This window comes from Oncorhynchus masou, chromosome 22 (assembly GCF_036934945.1).
Source record: "Oncorhynchus masou masou isolate Uvic2021 chromosome 22, UVic_Omas_1.1, whole genome shotgun sequence".
Lineage (NCBI taxonomy): Eukaryota > Metazoa > Chordata > Actinopteri > Salmoniformes > Salmonidae > Oncorhynchus > Oncorhynchus masou.
Genome location: NC_088233.1, coordinates 54,597,627 through 54,624,314, shown reverse-complemented (window position 1 = coordinate 54,624,314; position 26,688 = coordinate 54,597,627). Strand labels below are relative to the sequence as shown.

Sequence of the window (26,688 nt, the reverse complement as noted above, 5' to 3'; positions counted from 1 at the left end):
TCCCTCTCCAAACAGCAGCACAATACACTGTTCAATCTGAAACAAATAAGACTAAGAACAAAACATTAGTTTTGTGCAAGTCAATTTATTTATCTCAAAACGTTCAATTTTAACCTCCAAAACAGAGTTTGAGTAAATCACCAGCCTACACATTAATATAACTACTATTACGGAAGTGTTGTTTTTGTTTAAATTTACTGGCCAACCTGAATTGGAATCTAGATTTTATTGTTTATTTCACTTTATATATTCACTTTATATATTATCTACCTCACTTGCTTTGGCAATATTAATACATGTTTCCCATGCCAATAAAGCCCTTGAATTGAATTGATTAAACACAATAAAAGTCTTACCAAGCCCTTTACATCCAGAAAGTGTGGAAATTCGGTTAGGATGGTGGAGCATTTACTCGGGTCGTGGGTCATCTTCTTCCTGTACTCAAAGGTCAAGCTCATCTTCTGTTTGACTGTTTCTTCATCAGAACAATGCTTCATAAGAGGAATGGCATCTCTGCACTGGTCTTCACTCAGGGTAGCCAAAGTGGATGAACTGGACTCCCTCCCAGCAGCTGGCCCTTCATAGTATTGTTCGGTTGGGCCGTTTCTCCGATGACGCCAAATACCTCTGAACGGTTTTCATTCTATACGAGAGGTAACCTTTAATCTTAGGGTCGTAATATTGTTCCTTAAGAAAATGAACATGGTTACTAATCTTGAAAGAAAAAACAAATAACCAAATCCCATTTGCTTTGGTCCTCAGTAAGCTAAATATCAGGAGTGATTTTTGAATCAGTATCATGCCCATCGAATTGATACAAGAGAAATGTTCTACCAATAGCAGTGGATGGTAAGCATTAGCCTAACCAATTATGTGACTGAGATACTCATTTTTAACATTCAGCAGATATGAGAGCTAGTAATGCTCAACCATTTTCATTATGCATCTTTACTTTAAACTTACCCGTGAGAGTCTGTCATCGCCGAAACAAGAATATTGATCATCTTTCATCTGGTGCAGTCAATCAGGCTTTTAGTTTTGTAGTACTCCTTGACGACAACCTCTCCACCAGGCTTTTCCTTCAGTATGCTCTCTATTAGCTGTAAAAAAAACACAGCAGTGAAAAATCCATTTGATGGCAGGTGAATTGAAGAATGAATTACAAACTTACATTGTTTGCCTTGTCATCAGATCTTTGATGCTTTCGGGAGGGGCTTCCATCCTCGCTCAAAATGACTGCATCAACCGACTCATGGTCTTAATTTTTTTATTTCACCTTTATTTAACCAGGTAGGCCAGTTGAGAACAAGTTCTAATTTACAACTGCGACCTGGCCAAGATAAAGCAAAGCAGTGCGACAAAAAACAACAGAGTTACAAACAAACAGAGTCAATAACACAATAGAAAAATCTATGTACAGTGTGTGCATATGTAGAAGAGTAGGGAGGTAAGGCAATAAATAGGCCAGAGGCAAAACAATTACAATTTAGCATTAACACTGGAGTGATAGATGTGCAGATGATGATGTGCAAGTAAAGATACTGGGGTGTAAAAGAGCAAGAAGATAAATAACAATATGGTAGTTGAGTGTGCTATTTACAGATTGGCGGTGTACAGGTACAGTGACAGGTACAGTGATCGGTCAGCTGCTCTGACAGCTGATGCTTAAAGTTAGAGGGAGATATAAGACTCCAGCTTCAGTGATTTTTGCAATTCATTACAGTCTTTGGCAGCAGAGAACTGGAAGGAAAGTCATCCCCAAAGTGTTGGATTTGGGGAGGACCGGTGAAATATACCTGCTGGAGCACGTGCTACGGGTGGGTGTTGCTATGGTGACCAGTGAGCTGAGATAAGGCAGGGCTTTATCTAGCAAAGATTTATAGATGACCTGGAGCCAGTGGGTTTGGCGACGAATATGTAGCGTGGGCCAGCCAACAAGAGCATACAGGTCACAGTGGTGGGTACTATACGGGGCTTTGGTGACAAAACGGATGGCACTGTGATAGACAACATCCAGTTTGCTGAGTAGTGTTGGGGGCAATTTTGTAAATGACATCGCCCAAGTCAAGGATCGGTAGGATAGTCAGTTTTACAAGGGTATGTTTGACAGCATGAGTGAAGGAGGCTTTGTTGCGAAATAGGAAGACGATTCTAGATTACATTTTGGATTGGAGATGCCTAATGTGAGTCTGGAAGGAGAGTTTACAATATAACCAGATACCTAGGTTTGTGAAGTTGTCCACATATTCTAAGTCAGAACCGTCCAGAGTAGTGATGCTAGTCGGGCAGGCGGGTGCGGGCAACAATCTGTTGAAGAGCATGCATTTTAGTTTTACTAGCATTTAAAAGCAGTTGGAGGCCACGGTAGGAGTGTTGTATGTCATTGAAGCTCGTTTGGAAGTTTGTTAACACAGTGTCCAAAGAAGGGTCAGATGTATACAGAATGGTGTTGTCTGCGTAGAGGTGGATCAGAGAATCACAAGCAGCAAGAGCGACATCATTGATAAGAGTCGGCCTGAGAATTGAGCCCTGTAGCACCCCCATAGAGACTGCCATAGGTATGGACAGCAGGCCCTCCGATTTGACACACTGAACTCTATCTGAGAAGTAGTTGGTGAACCAGGCGAGGCAGTCATTTGAGAAACCAAGGCTACTGAGTCTGTCAATCACCGCATTCTTATCGGCAGAGTCGAAAGGCTTGGCCAGGTCGATGAATACAGCATCCCAGTACTGTCTTTTATCGATGGCGGTTATGATATCGACATCGTGGAAAAGGTATGGTGGGATTCGAAATGGTCGGTGATCTGTTTGTTAACTTGGCTTTCGAAGATTTTAGAAGGGCAGGATAGGATAGATATAGGTCTATAACAGTTTGGGTCTAGAGTTTCTCCCCCTTTGAACAGGGGGATGACCGTGGCAGCTTTCCAATCTTTGTGGATCTCAGATGATACGAAAGAGAGGTTGAACAGGCTGGTAATACATGTTGCAACAATTTTGGTGGATAATTATAGAAAGAGAGGGTCCAGGTTGTCTAGCCCAGCTGATTTGTAGGGATCCAGATTTTGCAGCTCTTTCAGAACATCAGCTGTCTGGATTTGGGTGAAGGAGAAGTGGGGAGATGGGGGCTTGGGCAAGTTTCTTCAGGGGGTGCAGAGCTGTAGGGGTAGGGGTAGCCAGGTGGAAAGCATGGCCAGCCGTAGTAAAACGGTTCTTGAAATTATCGATTATGGCAGAATTATTGGTGGTGACAGTGTTTCCTATCCTCAGTGCAGTGGGCAGCTGGGAGGAGGTGCTCTTATTCTCCATGGACTTTACAGTGTCCCAAAACCTTCAGAATTAGTGCTACAGGATGCAAATTTCTGTTTGAAAAAGCTAGCCTTCGCTTTCCTAACTGACTGTGTATGTTGGTTCCTGACTTCACTGAAAGTTGCATATCGCGGGGCTATTCCATGCTAATACAGTGCACCAAAGGATGTTTTTATGCTGGTCAAGGGCAGTCAAGTCTGGGGTGAACCAAGGCTGTATCTGTTCTTAGTTCTACGTTTTTTGAATGGGGCACGCTTATTTAAGATGGTGAGGAAAGCGTGTTTAAAGAGCAACCAGGCATCCTCTAATGACAGGATGAGGTCAATATCCTCCCAGGACACTGAGGCCAGGTCAATTAGAAAGGCCTGCTGGCTGAAGTGTTTTAGGGAGCATTTGACAGTGATGAGGGGTGGTCATTTGACCGCGCGGACGCAGGCAATGAGGCAGTGATCGCTGAGATCCTAGTTGAAGACAGCAGAGGTGTATTTAGAGGGGAAGTTGGTCAGGTTGATAGGCTGAGGGGGTCTATAACAAGCGGCAATGGTGAGAGACTTGTTTCTGGGAAGGTGGATTTTTAAAAGTAGAAACTCGAACTGTTTGGGCACAGACCTGGATAGTATGGCAGAACTCTGCATGTTGTAGTTGGGATGGAAATTTCAGCATTTTTGGTGGCCTTCCTAAGCCAGGATTCAGACACAGCTAAGACATCAGGGTTGTTGGAGTGTACTAAAGCAGTGAATAAAACAAACTTAGCAAGGAGGCTTCTAATGTTAACATGCATGAAACCAAGGTTTTTGCAGTTACAGAAGTCAACAAATGAGAGCGTCTGGGGAATGGGAGTGGTGCTGGGGGCTGCAGGGCCTGGGTTAACCTCTACATCACCAGTGGAACAGAGGAGGAGTAGGATAAGGGTACAGCTAAAGGCTATAAGAACTGGTCATCTAGTGCGTTCGGAACAGAGAGTAAAAGGAGCAGATTTCTGGGCGTGGAAGAATAGATTCAAGGCATAATGTATAGACAAGGGGATGGTAGGATGTGAGTAAAGTGGAGGTAAACCTAGGCATTGATTGATGATGAGAGGGGTTATGTCTCTAAAGGCACCAGTTAAGCCAGGTGAGGTCACCGCATGTGTGGAGGGTGGAACAAAAGGCCTATCTAAGGCATATTGGGCAGGGCTGGGGGCTCTACAGTGAAAAAAAAATCACTTACCAGAAAAGCAATAGACAAGGCATATTGACATTGGGGAGCAGCATGTGTAACCGAGTGATCATAGGGTCCAATGAGTAGCAATAGACCTGATTGAGTAGTATGCTAGGCGAGCTGGAGCCACGGCGATTCAGACAGCTAACGGGCCGGGGCAAGCAGATGGGCCTCCGGCGACATTGCAATGGAAGAGCCTGTTGAAACCCCCTCAGACGGTTACGTCGGCAGACCAGTCGTGATGGATCGGAGGGGCTCCGGGTCGGCAGTAAATGGTCCAGGCCAATTGGCAAAAGAGGCCAATTGGCAAAAGAGGTATTGTAGCCCAAGAATTGGCTGGTGTACCTCTTTGGCTAGCTGGGAGATGGGCCTAGCTCCAGGCTAACTGGTGCTTACTTTGGGACTGGGACGTTAGCCGGGAGTAGCCACTCGGATTACAGCTAGCTAGCTGCGATGAAAAGGTTCAGAGCTTGCGGTAGGATTCCGATGCAATGGTCTGAACCACCCATCACAGAACTGGCAGAGACATGTCTCATCAGGGAAGATTCTGAAATACACAACGATGACAATACAGACATGTCACGTGTATGGTTATATTGAAAGTGATGCCACAAGTAACCAAGACATACCTTTAGCATCATTGTTCAGTGTGAGCTTGAGAACACCAAGATCTGGCCATTTCACCACCTTCTCAAACATCCCCATCAACTTCAGTTCTGGACCCATCATATAGCTTTGCCTCTGATAACTAGTAAGTGGGATCACAAATGACAAACATTAAAACAACCTACAATTACAATCGTAATGGTAAGAGTAATCAGACTGACTTGTAAATGTATGACCACAATACATTTATTTCCAATCACAAATGAAAAGTTTACCTCCAATCAGTGTCAGGTCAATGATCTTGACATATTTTTGTTCACCATTGAATTTCACCCTGATCAGCAGGACTAGGTATGAGATAAGACCAAAATGGATGAAAAGGCATTACATTTGTATTTCAATCACGACATTATATCAGGACAACTACAAACGTTGTCACCAATAACCCTTTACTTAACAAAGCTAATTTCAATGTATATTCTGAAAATATTGGATCATGAACACAACTTAATATTCACGACCACAACTGATATTACTTGAAGCAGGTCCCAAACTACAGCAAACAGACTATTCAATTCATATTCACTGTCCTGAAATATGGACAGCCTAATTAGGCCAGTAAAATACACTCGTAATTCCAGCTAGTCACTATATTATATTGTCATGTTCTAGGAGCAGTCTTACAAGCCCGCCAAAATCAACTGGTGATAACGTGAGTGGGAAACAAAGTTAGCTAGACTAGCTAGCTGCCGATGCAATGGTCACAATATGTATCTATAAGCATCACCCTAAAGTCAAAAATGTAGTTATAATTTGGCTAAATAAACAACTCACCTTAATCAGATTAGTCCTCAATATATAGTAAGCAGCTGAAATAAAGAGAACAAACTAGCATGAGGCTAAAAAAAAGCTTGGTGCTGAAATGACACGTGCGCGCGTGGAACCACCACGTTGAGCAGACTAACTGCATCTAGCAAAGACTTGCAAAAAGTGAAATGCAAGTAACTCTAACATTAGCTGCACACAATCAAAACTGTTGCTTTTTTATGTTACACAGAAAGTGTCAAGTATTTAAATTAAATTAGCTAAATAATATCAGCAAAATAATTGTTTAAAACTCACCTTTGCGTGGAACAAATTAGGGTTTTGTTTATTCAACAATGGCGTTGAGAAAAGAGGACATTTTCATTCAGAAACTGAATGTATGGGGCGGGGTTGTGATGAGGTTTACGTTTACTGAGTAAAGATCTACAATAATAGAGTAAAATTGTATACCTTAGCAATTAGCACCAGTTATCAACACTGATGCTAGGGGTCATTTGGCACTGCCTGTTGCTAAAACAACTATGGGAGTCGATCGCTTTTAACAGTGAATTTAACACTGGTGATTTCACTGTGTATTTACACAAATGATAATACACATCACTCCATTCAGTGCTTCCTATATACATGCTCAGCAAAGCTGTCAAGGCAAAGGGTTGCTACTTTGAAGAAATATAAAATATATTTTGATTTGTTTAACACTTTTTGGGTTACTACATGATTCCATGTGTATTATTTCATAGTTTTAATGTCTACATTGTAGAAAATAGTAAAAATAAAGAAAAACCCTGTCATGTGTTACACGGAGCGAAACAGGTGAACCCAAGAGCAGACTCAGACGAGGAACTGGGTTGAGGTAACCAAGGTATTTATTGAAGATTGGGGGAAGATTGAGTTATAATACAGTACGCTAAAAAACAAAAACAAGATTTATCAATAATGGCTGTTGATTTTTTATTTTACCTTTATTTAACTAGGCAAGTCAGTGAAGAACAAATTCTTATTTTCAATGACGGCCTAGTTCAAAGGCAGAACGACATATTTGTACCTTGTCAGCTCGGGGATTCAAACTTGCAACCTTTCGGTTACCAGCACAACACTCTAACCACTAGGCTACCCTTCAAAACTTCAGAAGCTTTCAACTTTCCACCCATTTGCAATTGAACTGCTTGTAGGAAAATATAGACAGGAACCAAATGTAACGGAACTCGTATTGGTAAACATGAATATAAAATGAACTTATTTGAATATTATCTCCTGATATACCTGACCAATATTGAAAACTCAATGCCCCGGCATCTCCATTGCTTCTCTCCCTCCTTCGGCGAGTGTTCAGGATCAGAGCCTGAACCCATGGAGGTAGAGGTCACCCGCCTTCCCGCGGCGGAACGACGCAGACAGATACAGCTGGGGCAATGTCTGTACTGTGGGCAATTAGGGCACCAGCTCCCGTGGTGTCCAGTACTTCAGAATCCGGGATCCACTAGGGCAGAGGGACTGTCACGTGATGCTCCATCCCCTGGACCAGGAGTGAGTATTCCAGCTACTGCTCTTCCTGTTAGACTCTTTTTAGTACCCATCAATGTGGCTGACTGTTCCTCATGCCCTGTGTCTACAGCTTTAGTGGATTCCGGCACTGCAGGGAACTTTATGGATCAGACCCTTGCCTCCTCTCTCAACATTACCATCAACCTGCTCTCCCCTTTTCCGGTTCAAGGTATTGTCTATTGGCCATTATTATCTGGAACCTGACTCAACCACTCACCCTCACTGTGGAGCTGAATTACCAGGAAAACATCCCCTTCTCCAGCACCAGTGCACTAGTTCAGATGATCATCCTCGGCCTACCTTGGCTTCAACGCCATAACCCTACCATCTCATGGTCGAGGATGAGAATCACCGACTGGTCACCTGAATGGTTGCACATTTAACATGCTGGTGGAAATGTGGTAAAATGGATTTAAGTTCCCTGCGTTAAAGTCCCCGGCCACTAGGAGCGCCGCCTCTGGATTAGCGGTTTCCTGTTTGCTTATGGCAGTATAAAGCTCATTGAGTGCAGTCTTAGTGCCAGCATCGGTCTGTGGTGGTATGTAGACAGCTACTAAAAATACAGAAACTCTTTAGGTAGATAGTGTGCTCTACAGCTTATCATGAGATACTCTACCTCAGGTGAGCAAAACCTCAACTTCCTTCGATATCATGCACCAGCTGTTGTTTACAAATACACATAGACCACCACCCCTTGTCTTACCATAGGCTGCAGTTCTATCCTGCCAATACAGTGTAAAACCCGCCAGATGTATGTTGTTCATGTCATCGTTCAGCCACGACTCGGTGAAACATAAGATATTACAGTTTTCAATGTCCCGTTGGTAGTTTAATCTTGCTCGTAGGACACCAATTTTATTTTACAATGATTGCATGTTTGCCAATAGAACGGATAGCAGTGGGGGTTTACTCACTCGCCCTGATCTCTCAGAAGGCAGCCCGACCTCTGCAACCTTTATCTCTGTCTTCTCTTCACGCAAATTATGGATTTGGGCCTGTTCCCGGGAAGCCGTATATCCTTCACGTTGGACTCGTTAAAGGAAAAAGCTTCTACCAGTTCATTGTGAGTAATCGCTGTTCTGATGTCCAGAAGCTATTTTTGGTCATAAGAGACAGTAAGAGCAACATTATGTAAAAAAATAAGTTATAAACAACGTAAAAAAAAAACTAGGTAACAGTTGGTTAGGAGCACGTAAAGCGTCCGCCATCCTCTCTGTCGCCATTTACTCAGTACTTTGTTGAAAGACTTTGGCAGCGATTACAGCATCAAGTCTTCTTGGATCATTGCTGCACAGTTATTTTCACGTCTCTCCAGAGATGTTCGATCGGGTTCAAGTCCGGACTTTGGCTGGGACACTCAAGGACCTTCAGAGACTTGTCCCAAAACCACTCCTGCATTGTCTTGGTTGAATTTTTAGGGTCGTTGTCCTGTTGGAATGTGAACCTTCACCCCATGTCTGAGGTCCTGAGCGCTCTGGTGCAGGTTTTCATCAAGGATCTATCTAAACTTTGCTCTGTTCATCTTTGCCTTGATCCTGACTAGTCTCCCAGTCCCTGCCGCTGAAAAACATCCCCACAGCATGATGATGCCACCAGGTTTCCTCCAGATGTGATGCTTGGCAATCAAGCCAAAGAGTTCAATCTTGGTTTCATTAGATCAGTGAATCTTGTTTCTCATGGTCTGAGAGTCTTTAGGTGCCTGTTGGCAAACTCCAAGCAGGCTGTCATGTGCTTTTTACTGAGGAGTGGATTCCACCTGGCCCCTCTACCATAAAGGCCTGATTGGTGGAGTGCTGCAGAGATGGTTGTCCTTCTGGAAGTTTCTCCCATCACCACAGAGGAACTCTAGAGCTCTTTCAGAGTGACCATCAGGTTCTTGCTTGCCTGATCAAGGCCCTTCTCCCCTGATTGCTCGGTTTGGCTGGATGGCAAGCTCTAGGAAGACCCTTGGTGGTTCCAAACTTCCTCCACTTAAGAATGATGGAGGCCACTGTGTTCTTGGGGATCTTCAATGCTGCAGAAATGTTTTTTGGTTCCCTTCCCCAGATCTGTGCCATGACACAATCCTGTCTCTAAGCTCTACGGCCAATCTCGTCGACATCATTGCTTGGTTTTTGCTTATATAGACAGGAGTGTGCCATTCCAAATTAGGTCCAATAAATTGAATTTACCACAGGTGGACTCCAATCAAGTTGTAGAAACATTTCAAGGATGATCAATGGAAACAGGATGCACCGGAGTTCAATTGTAAGCCTCATAGCAATGGGCCTGAATACTTATGAAAAAAGTAAAAATGTAAATGTAAAAAAGGTATTTCTGTTTATATTTAATACATTTACAAAAATACAAAATTCATTGTTAAGAACAGTATAACAATATGGAAGAAAATTAAACATATTCTACAAGAATCAATATCACTCCCAAAAAACACAACCCTATGGATAGCTTTTCAGAATTCACCGATAAATTGGTCCACATGGAAAACTAAAGGCATAGAAACTCTAAATGACTTGGTAATAAGAAATTTAAAAAATTCTCCATTGACAGAATTAAAAAAACAATTTTGGACTGACCAATGTAGCTATTTTCAAAACCATGCAACTTAAGAGTTAAGAGTTTCATATCACGAAATTTCATTTTGAAATCTTTTGAACATGATAGCAATCTTAAGGGAATCCTATTTGAGTCTGAAAATTATATTCACATGATAGGTAAGATATACAAAACCTTGCAGTGAGCCTATCCAACTGACAATCTCTTAGAAAAAAATTTCGCTGCTGTAACCAAGACATAAAAAGAACTGACATCGGCACAAGATGGAGGGAATGTTGGAACATAACTAATGACATTACCGTTAACAAAAATGTATTCTTAATCCATTATAAACTAAATGTACAGAATATTCAGTTCAAGTCGGAAGTTTAGATACACCTTAGCCAAATACATTTCAACTCAGTTTTTCACAATTCCTGACATTTAATCCGAGTAAAAATTCCCTGTCGTAGGTCAGTTAGGATCACCACTTTATTTTATTTGAATGTGAAATGTCAGAATAATAGTTGAGAGAATGATTTATTTCAGCTTTTATTTTTTTCATCACATTCCCTGTGGGTCAGAAGTTTACATACACTCAATTAGTATTTGGTAGCATTACCTTTAAATTGTTTAACTTGGGTCAAACGTTTTGGGTAACCTCCCACATGCTTCCCACAATAAATTGGGTGAATTTCGGCCCATTCCTCCTGACAGAGCTGGTGTAAATGAGTCAGATTTGTAGGCCTCCTTTTTCGCACACGCCTTTTCAGTTCTGCCCACATATTTTCTATAGGATTGAGATCAGGGCTTTGTGATGGCCACTCCAATACCTTGACTTTGTGATCCTTAAGCCATTTTGCCACATTTTGGAAGTATGCTTGGGGTCATTGTCCATTTCAAAGACCCATTTGCTTACCAAGCTTTAACCCATTTGCTTACCAAGCTTTAACCCATTTGCTTACCAAGCTTTAACCCATTTGTGACCAAGCTTTAACCCATTTGCTTACCAAGCTTTAACCCATTTTCTTACCAAGCTTTAACCCATTTGCTTACCAAGCTTCAACCCATTTGCTTACCAAACTTCAACCCATTTGCTTACCAAGCTTTAATCCATTTGCTTACCAAGCTTTAACCCATTTGCTTACCAAGCTTTAACCCATTTGCTTACCAAGCTTTAACCCATTTGCTTACCAAGCTTCAACCCATTTGCGACCAAGCTTTAACCCATTTGCGACCAAGCTTCAACCCATTTGCGACCAAGCTTCAACCCATTTGCGACCAAGCTTCAACCCATTTGCAACCAAGCTTTATGTTGCATCGATATATCCACATAATTTTCCTACCTCATGATGCCATCTATTTTGTGAAGTGCACCAGTCCCTCCTGCAGCAAAGCACCCCCACAACATGATGCTGCCACCCCCGTGCTTCACGGTTAGGATGGGGTTTTTCGGCTTGGAAGCTTCCCCCTTTTTCCTCCAAACATAACGATTTTCATTATGGCCAAACAGTTCTATTTTTGTTTCATCAGACCAGGGACATTTCTCCAAAAAGTACAATCTTTGTCCCCATGTGCAGTTGTATGCAATGTGCAAAGTGTATGTAAACTTCTGACCCACTGGAATTGTGATACAGTGAATTATAAGTGAAATAATCTGTCTGTAAACAATTGTTGGAAAAATGACTTGTGTCATGCACAAAGTAGATGTCCTAACCGACTTTCCAAAACTATAGTTTGTTAACAAGAAATTTGTAGAGTGGTTGAAAATGAGTTTTAATAACTCCAACCTAAGTGTATGTAAACTTCCGACTTCAACTGTATTATACAAAATTCCCTAAATCTATAGCATAACGGTAGAGTCATGTCTTAAATGTAAAACTAATAATGACGCCAATGGCCATTGAGGGTGCAGTTAGATACCCGATGGGTTGGACAATACTTTTCTCATCAATGATCTTGAAAAAATGTATACTTAAATACTGGAAATCAACCAATGCTCCATTGTTAACACAATGGAAAGGTCAAATGCTTTATTATCTAAATGTTGAAAGAGTGTGGGAGACGGAGAGAACCAAAATGATGCAGTTTGAGGCCATGTGGCAGAGAGTGATGCAGGTGCTGGAGATGGGGGTGTGAGCAGGTGAGTCTGGGCAGGCTAATGTTGTTGATGTTTGTGTGTGTTTGTATACTGTCATTTGTATGTGCATGTTTCGTATTGTAAAAAAATATATATATACAGTAGATTCCGCCCCCTAGGTAGATGGGGCTTTCCAAAACCTTGGGCTAGTTATAAAAACTGAATGAACAACACACCAAGTAGCTAGTAGCAAGCAAGTCTGTGACCTCAGAACTTCTCTAGAAGAATCAATCAAGTTGTCGAAACATCTCAAGGATGATGAACGGAAACCCGATGCACCTGAGTTTTATTTCGTGTCTCATAGAATACTTAGGTATTTCTGTTTTTCCTTTTTATTACATTTGCAAACATTTCTAAAAACCTGTTTTCGCTTTGTCATTTTTGGTTATTGTATGTAGATTGATGAGGGACATTTTTTTAAAATTGATTTTAGAATAAGGCTGTAATGTAACACAATGTCAAGGAGTCTGAGTACTTTCCCTGTACATTCGCTATGAATGCAGGAGTTTGTGGTCAACTATGAGCAGACAAATAGACTGGAAGTAGGAACTTTCGGATTCTAACAGTGAAATTAAAAGACACCCGTTGGCGATCGCTGAGAAGTTTTTATTTATTTATGACTAAAACGTAATGTTGTTAACATTAGATATGATTATCTAAGTGGCAGAGCCATTGTGAAATTCTCCTTCAACTCTAATTTGTTTGAGGGGCACCGTACTACTCTGGCTGACCCTCTAAAACAATACATTTCACTGTACCTATTTAGTGTGTGACAATAAACCGTTTGGAATAGAGCTCACCCACTGGATCATATGCATCAGCCTATAAGGCACTATGCTGGCGAATGTGCCTGCAAGGAGCTTGGCACATTAAACAGCCTACAAGGCAGCATCCTGCCTTATCAGCCTCTGAGGCTTCTATTGAATCTGAAAGCTAATCTATTCAGCCTGTCAGGAATGGAGCTCTGTAAATTTAAATATTATCCACAAAACATTAAGTGTTAGAATTATATAAATATTAGTTTTGCAAGCTAACAACCAGCATAAATAACTAGCCAGTTTGCTAGCTAGCTCACAAGACAGCCTAGCTAGCTTGCTAGCTAGCTCACAAGACTAGCTAGCTAAGTTGCCTTAATTTTAAAAGATGCTAGCTATATTATATTTTTTTCCTTCAGGGAGTGAACGTAATAAGTCTTACATAGAGAAAATCAGACCTCTCTGAAATGAAAATGGATGGCCCTCCCTTCAGCAAAATATATTTACCTAAACCCTCCCTGAACGCTTAAAAAAACAAGCAACCTTTACCTACACCCAAAATATTAATTCAAATGTAAAGTGGATAGCAGAGAACATGTCTACAGTTCTAATCTATACCCTCACTTGTTGGACAGACCATTTTTAGAAACTGTTCTTCATCCTCTAAGTATTACATGGCAACGCAGGAATTTTGATAGCGCACAGGGTTGCGGGCCAGAAGGTTGTGGGGTTGCAGACCACCATGGACAAGTGTAGGGGTAGAAAGATCTCATATATAGTAAAAGCATTGCATGAATCTATCATTAAATTTGCAGGTCTGAGAAAAAAACAAGCCCTTTATAAACATTTCATGCAATTCTATGTCACCTCCATCCACTCTTTAAATAGCCTACTGCCGTGTCAGTGAAGGGCTGTTAAGTTTACAACCAACACTCGAATTGAGGGGGTATGAGAGGTCTACTTTTTATTAAAGAATATGGCAAATTACAGGCTAAGAATGGACAGAAAAATAGGCCTGTGTTCATTTTATTTTATTTTCTTATGCCAAATTAGTGTGTTTTTTTCTAACAAAACTGTCAATTTTTGCTAATAATGAAATCTGAGCCATCATTAGAAATCTGAGCATGGTATTTTAAAAAGTTAGGCCTACCTTTCTACACCAAACAGAGTAGGCCTACTGATTCAGAAAAATATAAGCTTCAACTGCTGGCTACTCTTCTTCCATGGCTTACTCCAACGAAAGAAGGTCACAAGTGTTTCCCTAAAAGCTGTCTGGGTTTAAACACAATTTATTCTACACAAAGTGACTAGCTTAATAAATTGGTAGTGACAGAATTAGATTACTTCCCAAACAAAGTAAATGTTTTGTCCTCTCGGCTACGGCAGGTTGTAGTTCAGCATCTGAATGTCAAAGAAACAAAACAATGATCTCCTCATATGCAAAAGTCACATCTTTCCCACTGTATTTTTTAAATCAAATCAAATATTATTAGTCACATGTGCCGAATACAACAGTTGTAGACCTTACAGTGAAATCCTTACAAGCCCTTAACCAACAATGTAGTGAAAAAATAATAATATCCCAAAACAATAATAAGACATAAAAGTAACAAATAATTAAAGAGCAGCAGTAAAATAACAATAGCGAGGCTATATTCAGGGGGTACCGGTACAGAGTCAATGTGTGGGGGTCACCGGTTAGTCGAGGTAATTGAGGTAATATGCACATTACCGTTCAAAGGTTTGCGGTCACTTCGAAATGTCCTTGTTTTGAAAGAAAAGCTATTTCTTTTGTCCATTAAAATAACATCAAATTGATCAGAAATACAGTGTAGACATTGTTAATGTTGTAAATGACTATTGTAGCTGGAAGCGACAGATTTTTTATGGAATATCTACATAGGGGTACAGAGGCCCTTTATCAGCAACCATCATTCCTGTGTTCCAATGGCACAATGTGTTAGCTAATCCAAGTTTATCATTTTAAAAGGCCAATTGATTATTAGAAAACCCTTTTGCAATTATGTTAAAACTGTTGTTCTGACTAAAGAAGCAATAGACTAGTAATAGACTCTTTAGACTAGTTGAGTATCTGGAGCATCAGCATTTATGGGTTCGGTTACAGGCTCAAAATGACTAGAAACAAAGACCCTTCTTCTGAAACTCGTCAGTCTATTCTTGCTCTGAGAAATGAAGGCTAATCCTAGCGAGAAATTGCCAAGAAACTGAAGATCTCGTACAACGCTGTGTACTACTCCCTTCACAGAACAGCGCAAACGGTCTCTAACCTGAATAGAAAGAGGAGTGAGAGGCCCCGGTGCACAAGTGAGCAAAAGAACAAGTACATTAAAGTGTCTCGTTTGAGAAACAGACGCCTCACAAGTCCACACCTGGCAGCTTCATTAAATAGTACCTGGGAAACACCAGTCTCAACATCAACAGTGAAGAGGCGACTCCGGGATGCTGGCCTTCTAGGCAAAGTTGCAAAGAAAAAGCCGCATCTCAGACTGGCCAATAAAAATAAAAGATTAAGATGGGCAAAAGAACACAGACACTAGACACTAGAGGAACTCTGCCTAGAAGGCCAGCATCCCAGAGTCGCCTCTTCACTGTTGACATTGAGACTGGTGTTTCCCAGGTACTATTTAATGAAGCTGCCAGTTATTAAAGTGAATATGCATAGATAACAGAGAGTAGCAGCAGCGTAAAAGGGGGGAGGGGTTTAATGCAAATAGTCTGGGTAACCATTTGATTAGATGTTCAGGAGTCTTATGGCTTGGGGGTAGAATCTGTTTAGAAGCCTCTTGAACCTAGACTTGGCGCTCTGGTACTGCTTGCCATGCGGTAGCAGAGAGAACCGTCTATGACTAGGGTGGCTGGAATCTTTGACAATTTTTAGGGCCTTCCTCTGACACCACCTGGTATAGAGGTCCTGGATGGCAGGAAGCTTGGCCCCAGTGGTGTACTGGGCCTTACGCACTACCCTCTGTAGTGCCTTGTGGTCAGAGGCCGAGCAGTTGCCACACCAGGCAGTGATGCAACCAGTCAGGATGCTCTCGATGGTGCAGCTGTAGAACCTTTAGAGGATTTTACAGCTTGTTTCTAGCATAAAGCATTGCAGACCAAAGCACTGTTATAGACACATTATATAATCAGATATGTTTTATTTTCTTCTAAATCTTAAGCTAACAAGGGGTAGGCCTGTGCTTTTTGCTATTTTCTTTAATACAAATTAGACTTATGGCATACCCTCTCATACCTACTCAATTCGAGTCTTGGTTTTAACTTAACAGCCCTTCACTGACACAGCGGTAGGCTATTTAAAGAGTGCATGGTGGATGGAGGAATTGACCAACACATCTATGGATATAGCAGCCTATAGCCCAATTTCATCTGTCAAACAGGTAGGACTACCTCTTATAGGATGAAATAGGCTCCAACACAAAGCCCTCTTGTTGTTAGTAAAGTCTCATTAAATTGAATACAGTTTAAATGAATTATGCCTACTTGACCCACCCCATTTTCCTCCAGGTACACATTGTGTACATTTCGATCCATCCCCTAGGCTTCAGCTTTCTGTCTCTATTTGAATGTGGCTCGTTGTTCGTTGCATGCGATTGACTCTGGTCTTGGGGCTGTACGCAGCATGTGATACATGGCTGCCTGTCAGGCGATGTTCAGGGCTTAAATGCCTCACAAGCTTTTCTCAACCGGCTACGAAAAGGTCACTTCCGGTCGTAACTGTTGCTGCATTCATTTTCTGGTCGGAACTAGGGAACTATGAAATGTCCGACTTGCTAATAGTTTATAGTTATACACGTGCCGCATTCACTCAGTTAGCAAGTTGGCATTTTCTAGTTTCCTAGTTCTAAATAGCACGTAAACGTGGCATGTATATACCGTCTAGTCGAAACCACGTAGTTATGGCGGCGTGCTGTCCAGTTCCGGATTTGTTTGAAGTATGTGTTGACGGCGTCTAGTTGGGACTTTGGCATATTTCGTCAACCAACTTCAATTTGTCAACCTAACTAAGCAAAGTTAGAATTGTATCGTTGGTATTTTATAAGGACGTTTCCTTTTATACACTTTTCTAGCTTACCAGGGCTAGCTAAACTAGCGACCGAGAACCAGCGAATGCTAGTTGCTACTCGCCTGGATTCATCGCTTTCATTTTTAAGGACGGTTTAGCTACTTTTTAAAAGGGTATTTTCTTCATTCATTTTCAATCGAGTGTGGCGAAAGTAGGATTTGAACTGAGCACACGATTGCTATTGGCCGGTGTCTACTTGACCTGCAGCTGCAGGTTCTGGAGGGAAGAGGCTGGGGACCCGACTCAACCGGAGTCTCTCGGTCTGTACCGCTATTTGTGCCGAGAATACTGTTTGAGTGACTGTCGAAATGCTGAAGACCCGTCAGTGTTTACTTGGCATTCGCACTTTCCTCGGAGTGACGTCTAGAATATGGGGGTTTATTCTGTACATACTCAGGAAACATTTAAGGACGGTGAGTATTCTAGAAATGTATATGTAATACATTGGCCTCCTACTATGGGATTTCCCTAATCAATATCACTCGGATAATGATAGTTGGATAAACTAATTGCACACACTTGGCCCATTTAGACTTGCCAATGCTCTTGAGACGGTCCATCTGAAGCTCACACACCAATATATATATTGAGAGAATGCATTGCACAGGAAGAAGCTGTCCTCTATCGCCTGTCATGGACAGTGTTGTGGACAGTGTTTATGACACTGTATGAACATGGTGATGATTGGACTCGGGACTTTGGATATGGGTTAGATGTTTCAGGTGTAACGAAGCAGAGCTGGGAACTCCATACACACTGAAATAGTACCATTTCATCATACTTGAAAATAAGAAAGGGAAGAGCAGTGGATAAACCAAAACATCTGAATCTGACTACACTTTTTACAAAAAAGTACAAATGCTGTCTTTTACAAGACCTAAACCAAGTTCTCTCATAAAATATGATTATCATTTTTCTTCAAATATTTTATTACCAGTTTAGCTGACAGTGTATTGCAGGTTTGGGGGTGGCAGGGTAGCCTAGTGGTTAGAGTGTTAGACTAGCAACCGGAAGGTTGCAAGCTCAAACCCCCAACCTGACATGGTGCAAATCTGTCGTTCTGCCCCTGAACAGGCAGTTAAACCACTGTTCCTAGGCCATCATTGAAAATAAGAATTTGTTCTTAACTGACTTGCCTAGTTAAATAAAGGTAAAATAAAAAATTGCCTAGTAGAAATCCTTGCTGGATAGATGGTTGTATATTTCTTCTCTGTTGACTCACTGTAGTGTAACCTAGAGCGTCCCATCTGTTCAGATGGGATAATGGCTCTTCAGACAAACAACACATTTGGATGACCTTTCCCCATTTTATGTAACCACTTGACTAAGTGGGGTATTTTCTTCAACCAGCCAACTATAATCAGTGTGTTAAGCCCTATTAGCCACTCACTCCATTGTTCAGCTGGTCCTATAACAACTTTTTGCTGCAGAACCGAACCAATCCACTGTAGTAGGAAAAGGAGAAGGTTGCATACTACTGACTTCACACCGTATTCACACAGCATGGTACGCTGGACATTCTGTCAATAAAGCGTGGTGACTGAGCAGGTTTTTTGTTTTTATCAGCTCTACAGTACAAGCGAAAGTATCCTACTCTCTCTGTGTGTGTGTGTGTGCACAAAGGTCTCACAAGGCTGCCTGCCTTGAAACTACCCTGTTGCGTCTGTTTGACAGTTCTGGACAGCTGAGGATGTGTGTACATGTGTGCTTGCGTATGTGTGTTAAATATAGCCCTGGTGCAGAGGGCAAATTGAAGTGTGATTCCTGGAGGAGAACCACTGCATGTATCTATGTTGGAGGATTATTTGAAAGAAATAGAGCAGTGCCAAACTGTGTTGGTGTCATTGGAACGTAATTTCACATATGTCTGGAACCCATTGAAGTCTTATGTAATTCCAGGTGCATAGTAAAAAAATCAATTTTTGACAACTCCGGCACACTGCTATTGCTCTACAATGCATCTAACAAATGGCCTAACCTTATTGTGTTTATAAGAAGAACTTTTTGGAATTTGTCATTCTTCAGGTTCTCAATTTTGACAGTTGCTCATCTCTTCCTGTGCAGGTAATCCAGTACCAAACAGTGCGTTATGACACATTACCTCTGTCGCCTGTGTTCATAAACCGACTCAGTAAGTATCCTGTTTATTTTCGACAATGCTATAATAATAATAATATATTTATTTTATATAGAGCTTTTCATTATACAGATAATCTCAAAGATGCTTAAAAACAAAAAGTCACATCCGGCTGTGACTGGGAGTTCCGTAGGGCGGCACACAATTGGCTCAGCGTCGTCCGTGTTTGGCTGGGGTAGGCCGTCATTGTAAATAAGAATTTGTTCTTAACCGACTTGCCTAGTTAAATAAAGGTGAAATACAAATATTTTTTAATGTAGTTTAGATGAAAAAAGTAAGTAAGAATGTTCCGGATCATCAGGCTAGCCCTTGCAATCCCCAGCTTCTCTGCAGACTCAGTGGGTAGATACTCCTCAAACAACATGTTGCACCCACCTGTGTGAAGCCGGCATCCTCTAGATTTCTATAGGGCGCCAATTATTGGGATAGTCCTCTTGGAGTGAGAGATCCACTACAACAAGCCTCTTTGATTTCCAAGCCTATGCTATCTCCAAGTTTCAAATCAAATGAAAGCTAGTTAGCCTTTGGGCAAAACAAACCCTTGCCGGTGTCATAACACCGTTGAATCGGTATATAAATAATCAAAACTTATTAGGCTAACAAAATCCAATATAAAATCCAATAAAGAAAACACAAACAATAAAATATAAAACATCTTTAGAGGAGCTCTGTCTTGTCTACTTCATGGTGCCATGGCAACCACAAACTAATAATGTCTCATAAGAAGGTCAAAGGTTCTTAGCCTTGTCCCAGATCTTTTTGTGCCGTCTTGACAACTGTTAATGTCGCTATCGTGATTGTCATGACATTGACAGTAAGAGTTGGTGTGAGGGAAGAAACAGATCTGGGACCAAGCAATGAAACCAGGGATTTATGGCTTAGGCAGAAACTGATACATTTGAGGTTACTTAGTTTTTCTCTCTGGTGTTGAAAGTGATTGCGCTCTTGCTCATCAGATGCAGTTAAGAGGAAGATTCTGGTGCTGGACCTTGACGAGACCCTAATTCACTCCCACCATGACGGGGTGATGAGACCCACAGTGAGACCAGGAACTCCCCCAGACTTCATTCTAAAGGTAATGGTCTATACGTTTACTGTCTGACTGATTTAGTAACATCACCTTGTCAACACACACACACCAGACTGACTAATACTCATCGTTGACTCATTAACCCCAGGGATATGTTTCCTAACCTTTCCTGCTCTTATTCTCTTTCTCCCTCATTATTTATTTATTTCTCTCTCTTGTGAAGGTGGTGATCGACAAACATCCTGTCAGGTTTTTTGTACATAAAAGACCGCATGTGGACTTCTTCTTAGAAGTGGTGAGTGATTGTGCCTTTTGTGTCAATATTCAAATAATTATTCTTATATCCTGTATCACAATCGACCGTGATTGTGAGTCTCATAGGGCGACGCACAATTGGCCCAGCGTCGTCTGGGTTTGGCCAGTGTAGGCCGTGATTGTAAATAAGAATTTGTTCTTAACCGACTTATATATATATATTGTAAATTGAGGATTAATTGTCTATGTAAATTAGTTCCATGTGTTTGTAGGTTTTCAAGAGGCTCAGGAAATTCTAAGTCTTGTGTTGTTTATTCTCTCTACCGTAGCTCTTGGGGATGAGGATAAATGTGTGAAAAGTGCATTGAGCTAGCATCAATTATCAACTGGGGTTGTAGACTACAGTTCATTAATTTGCAATTGATTAATCGCTTGTACTTATTTTGAACACATTTGTCTGGTGGTTTTCTCTTGCCTGTTTGTTTGTGTGCCTGTTTGTTTCTCTCTTAGGTAAGTCAGTGGTATGAGCTGGTCGTTTTCACGGCCAGTATGGAAATCTATGGCTCAGCTGTGTCTGACAAGCTAGACAAGGACAGGGACATCCTGAAACGAAGATACTACAGACAGGTAAACAAACCTACTGACACGGGTTCACTTCATCTCTGTACAGTTATGCACCCTGCTCAGTCTTCTACTCTAAAGGCTGGTTTCCTGGACACAGGTTAACCTTAGTCCGAGACTAAGCACCTTTAATTCTGTGTCCAGGGAACTGGCCCTGAATATCTATTTGTCATTATTTAGAGCAGGGATGCCAAATATACGGCCCGCGCCAGATACCGCCCGCAAGCCCATTCAATCCGACCTGCGGGTGATTTGATTTTTAAAAAACTCAAGTCAATCAACATTGAAATGACTAAAACCAAATCGAAACTGTAGAAATTATATTGGACCTACATTTATAGTCTCTTCACTCTGTCCAGCTTGATAACAGTCATCAGCATCGAAAATTTCAAACGCAATGGATAGAGGACTATGAAGACCGAATGTGGTCTGCGGGGCAACATTTCAACATTTGTTTGACACACCTGATGTAGAGGTTCTCTCTAGAAAGGATGTACAGTTAGACTTGTCACTCATTAGCAACATATACAACTCTCGTTTATTCCTCTTTTCTCTGTCTAGCACTGTACATTGGATCTGGGTAGTTATATTAAAGATCTTTCTGTGGTGCACAACGATCTATCTAGTGTAGTCATCCTGGACAACTCGCCTGGGGCCTACCGCAGTCACCCTGGTAAGCAAATGCTATGATGTTATATTTACTACAGTGCCTTCAGAAAGTATTCAAACCCCTTGACCTTTCCCACATTGTTGTTACAGCCTGAATTTGAAATAGATTACATTTTGATTTTGTGTCAATGATCTAGACAAAGTACCACTTAATCTCAAAGTGGAATTGTGCTTTTTGAAATGTTTACACATGAATAACAAATGAAAAGCTGAAATGTCTTGAGGCAGTAAGTATTCAACCCATTTGTTATGGCAAGCCTAAATAAGTTCAGGAGTAAACATTTGATTAACAAGTTGCATGGACTCTGTGTATAATAATAGTGTTTAACATTATTTTTGAAGGACTACCTCATCTCTGTACCCCACACATACAATTATCTGTACGGTCCCTCAGTCAAGAAGTATATTTCAAGCACAGATTCAACCACAAAGATCAGGGAGGGTTTCCAATGCCTCACAAATAATGGCACCTATTGGTAGATGGGTGAAACTAAAAAAATATTGAATATCCCTTTGAGCATGGTGAAGTGATCAATTGCGCTTTGGATGGTGTATCAATACACCCAGTCACTACAAAGATACAGGCGTCCTTCTTAACTCAGTTGACAGAGAGGAAGGAAACCGCTCAGGGATTTCACCATGAGGCCAATGGTGATTTTAAAACCCGAGTTTAATGGCTGTGATCGGGGAAAAGTGAGGATGGATCAAAAAGACGAAATGCAACGTTCCTTAGTGGTCTAGTTACAATTTTGACTTAAATCGTCTTGAAAATCTATGGCAAGACTTGAAAACTTGCCAACTTGACAGAGCTTGAAGAATTTAACAAATAATCATGTGCAAATATTGTACAATCCAGGTATGCAAAGCTCTTAGAAACTTACCCCAAAACAATCACAGCTGTAATTGCTGCCAAAAGTGATTTTGGGTGATTAGGTCTGGCTCTGTCAGCATTCCAATTCATCCCCAAAAAAGGTGTGGGTACAGTTGAGGTCAGGTCGCTGTGCAGGCCAGTCAAGTTCTTCCACACTGATCTCGACAATCCATTTCTGTATGGACCTCGCTTTGTGCACGGGGATGTTGTCATGCTGAAACAGGAAAGGGTTTCCCCAAACTGTTGCCTTCAAAGTTGGAAGCACAGAGTCATCTAGAATGCCATTGTATGTGGTATCGTTAAGATTTCCCTTCACTGGAAGTAAGGGGCCTAGCCCGAACCATGAAAAACAGCCCCAGACCATTATTCCTCCACCAAACTTTACAGTTGGCACTATGTATCTTGGCAGGTAGCGTTCTCCTGTCGGACTGCCAGATGGTGAAGCGTGATTCATCACTCCAGAGAACGTATTTCCACTTCTCCAGAGTCCAATGGCGACGAGCTTTACACCAGTCCAGGTGACACTTGGCATTGCACATGGTGATCTTAGTCTTGTGTGCGGCTGCTCGGCCATGGAAACCCATTTCATGAAGCTCCTGACGAACAGTTATTGTGCTGACGTTGCTTCCAGAAGCAGTTTGGAACTCTGTAGTGAGTGTTGCAACCGAGGACAGACGATTTTTACACGCTACACGCTTCTGCACTCAATAGTCCTGTTCTATGAGCTTGTGTTGCCTACCACTTACAGTTGACCGGGGCAGCTCTAGAAGGGCTGACATTTGACGAACTGACTTGTTGGAATCCATCATGGTGCCACGTTGAAAGGCACTGAGTTCTTCAGTAAGGCCATTCTACTGCCAATGTTTGTCTATGGAGATTGTATGGCTGTGAGCTCTATTTTATCCAACTGTCAGAAACGGATGTCTGAAATAGCCGAATCCACTAATTTGAAGGGGTGTCCACATACCTTTGTATATGTATTGTATATTTGTGTTTTATTTTTAATAAATGTAAAAAATTCTAGAATTTCTTTCACTTTGACATAAGTTGACATCCCACTTTGTAACATAACAATGTGTAAAAAGTCAAGGTGTGTGAATACAAGGCTCTGTGCTACAACTCACACAGCCAAATACACTTTAGAAATATTCCTATCTACCACACTTATTCCAAACTAAGTTTCAAAATGGGCTTTTCTTCTGTCATCGTGAATCTGTCCTGTCTCCTTATCCTCTTGTCAAACATCTGTGTGTTCACCTCACAGACAATGCAATACCCATCAAATCGTGGTTCAGCGACCCAAGCGACACAGCTCTTCTTAACCTGCTACCCATGCTAGACGCCCTGAGGTATGTCTCAAAGATATTACACCTGTGATGAGTGGCCAAGACTAGTGATAACTCATTAGTCTGTTGTTTTCCATAGTAATGCTCCAGTTTCTCTTCCCTCTTCGTCTCAATCCCAGGTTCACCTCAGATGTCCGGTCCGTCCTCAGTCGAAACCTCCATCAACATCGGCTATGGTGATTCGCCATCGGCGCCAGCCTCAGCAGCTCCACTTCCTCTTTTTAGAATGCCTTCTCTGCTGGTCGTTGCTCCACCCCCCCTCTTCTCAGCTCACATCTCACCCGCTCTGTGGTGTGTGTGTGTGTGAGCCTTTTTAAGAAGGGTGAGGACAAAGACTGGGGGCCACAAATGCAGAGGAGGGAGCTATGTATAAGGAAGGAAAACAAAGTGGAGAGGGCAAACTTTTTATTCGTATTTTTCCTGAATGGAAACTCTTGCCTTAAAGTCCTTGGATTCTGGGAGTGCATGTTGAGTGTGTTTGTGTAAACATGTGAGAGTATGCTTGCATTAGTCACTTTTTTGTTGTTGTTGATGAAATATGAAATCTTTTAAACTATTGACTATGGAAATCCTGATTATGAGACGATGAAGAAACCAGTCCTTATTTCAGAAAAATGACTTGAATGTTGTGTAGTTAATACAGATGTAAGATTTTGACCCTTCTTCTCCACCCACAGAGCAAAGTTAAGTTTTATTTTCATCAATCTTTCTATTCATGAGCATGTTTTCTTCCTTGGACTTTTTCAAGCCTGATTTACTCCCGTTCTCTTTAAACCATGTACCATGTACACATTATCTCATTTCCTTTAATGTAACTCCAACATCCTGGCCCATTGAACAATGTAAGCTAAGGCCTTTGGTGGGTTTCTGTCGGTCAGACATCAAATCGATCAGTGTCCAATAAATTGCTTGGCATCATACCATTTTACTGACCTTAATTCATGATTGTTGTCTCATGTAGTGTTCCAGCTTATATTTTGTGATCTTTGTTTGCTGCATTCTATGGTGAATCTCTGAAACATACATTTCTGAGCAATATTTAAAAAACAATATTGGCTGACACGGATCCATACGGTCTATGCATGGATCACACACAGCTGTGTTTGACTCGTGATTATTCTGCATTTATTAATTATTGAATTGAGACTTTTCCTGTCAGTGGAAATATATTTTCTGACGTACAGGTCTTTCATCCAACCTGGAGCAGGACAGAAGGGTTTGAATGGGGCAAATGTCCAGGGGGTGTTTCCTGAAAAGGGACCCCTTCTCATTTAGTCCTGTGAACTTGCCAAAAACTGTGATATTGACCATGATATTGCAATAAGGTGTAATTGCAGACAGTTAATTGGGGCGTTTCTCGATATCAACGCCCATTTGTACCTGCCATTGGTCAGTTCCCACACTGTCCACAAACTGTAATCGAGGAAAAACTTATTTTTTTACTTGAGTTTGAGTTTATTTTTTATTTTTACAGGGACAGTGCACATTAATCAACGTTTCAGTAAAAGTGCCGGTTTTAGCCAGCCGGCTAATTTTCAACCGCAGTCCCTGGGCAGGTTATTAAAAACAATTACAATATACAGTGGGGCAAAAAAGTATTTAGTCAGCCACCAATTGTGCAAGTTCTCCCACTTAAAAAGATGAGATGCCTGTAATTTACATCATAGGTACACTTCAACTATGACAGACAAAATGAGAAAAAAAATGAATTTATTTGCAAATTATAGTGGAAAATAAGTATATGGTCACCTACAAACAAGCAAGATTTCTGGATCTCACAGACCTGTAACTACTTCTTTAAGAGGCTCCTCTGTCCTCCACTCGTTACCTGTATTAATGGCACCTGTTTGAACTTGTTATCAGTATAAAAGACACCTGTCCACAACCTCAAACAGTCACACTCCAAACTCCACTATGGCCAAGACCAAAGAGCTGTCAAAGGACACCATAAACAAAATTGTAGACCTGCACCAGGCTGGGAAGACTGAATCTGCAATAGGTAAGCAGCTTGGTTTGAAGAAATCAACTGTGGGAGCAATTATTAGGAAATGGAAGACATACAATACCACTGATAATCTCCCTCGATCTGGGGCTCCACGCAAGATCTCACCCCGTGGGGTCAAAATGAACAAAAGAACGGTGAGCAAAAATCCCAGAACCACACGGGGGGACCTAGTGAATGATCTGTAGAGAGCTGGGACCAAAGTAACAAAGCTTACCATCAGTAATACACTACGCCGCCAGGGACTCAAATCCTGCAGTGCGAGACGTGTCCCCCTGCTTAAGCCAGTACATGTCCAGTACAAGTTTGCTAGAGAGCAGTTGGATGATCCAGAAGAAGATTGGGAGAATGTCATATAGTCAGATGAAACCAAAATTTAACTTTTTGGTAAAAACTCAACTCGTTGTGTTTGGAGGACAAAGAATGCTGAGTTGCATCCAAAGAACACCATACCTACTGTGAAACATGGGGGTGGAAACATCATACTTTGGGGCTGTTTTTCTGCAAAGGGACCAGGACGACTGATCCATGTAAAGGAAAGAATGAATGGGGCCATGTATCGTGAGATGTTGAGTGAAAACCTCCTTCCATCAGCAAGGGCATTGAAGATGAAACGTGGCTGGGTCTTTCAGCATGAAAATGATCCCAAACACACCGCCCGGGCAACGAAGGAGTGGCTTTGTAAGAAGCATTTCAAGGTCCTGGAGTGGCCTAGCCAGTCTCCAGATCTCAACCCCATAGAAAATCTTTGGAGGGAG

At 41.5% G+C, this 26,688-nt stretch overlaps 1 protein-coding gene across 2 annotated transcripts; it reads left to right on the top strand.

The window, feature by feature from the left end:
- The first annotated feature begins 16,647 nt into the window (after positions 1-16,647).
- Positions 16,648-24,846, top strand: LOC135509706 (CTD nuclear envelope phosphatase 1A-like). Of its 2 annotated transcripts, XM_064930584.1 has the most exons (9): positions 16,648-17,412; positions 19,064-19,130; positions 20,093-20,211; positions 20,390-20,461; positions 20,932-21,048; positions 21,604-21,715; positions 22,992-23,100; positions 23,847-23,931; positions 24,048-24,846. In XM_064930584.1, exons 1-8 carry the CDS (start codon positions 17,308-17,310, stop codon positions 23,902-23,904), a joined length of 759 nt encoding a protein of 252 aa, XP_064786656.1. In that variant the 5' UTR covers positions 16,648-17,307; the 3' UTR covers positions 23,905-23,931; positions 24,048-24,846. The 2 variants fall into 2 exon arrangements, with proteins under 2 accessions (XP_064786656.1, XP_064786657.1); XM_064930585.1 differs by lacking the exon at positions 22,992-23,100 and having other exon boundaries at positions 16,656-17,412.
- The last annotated feature ends 1,842 nt before the right edge of the window (positions 24,847-26,688 follow it).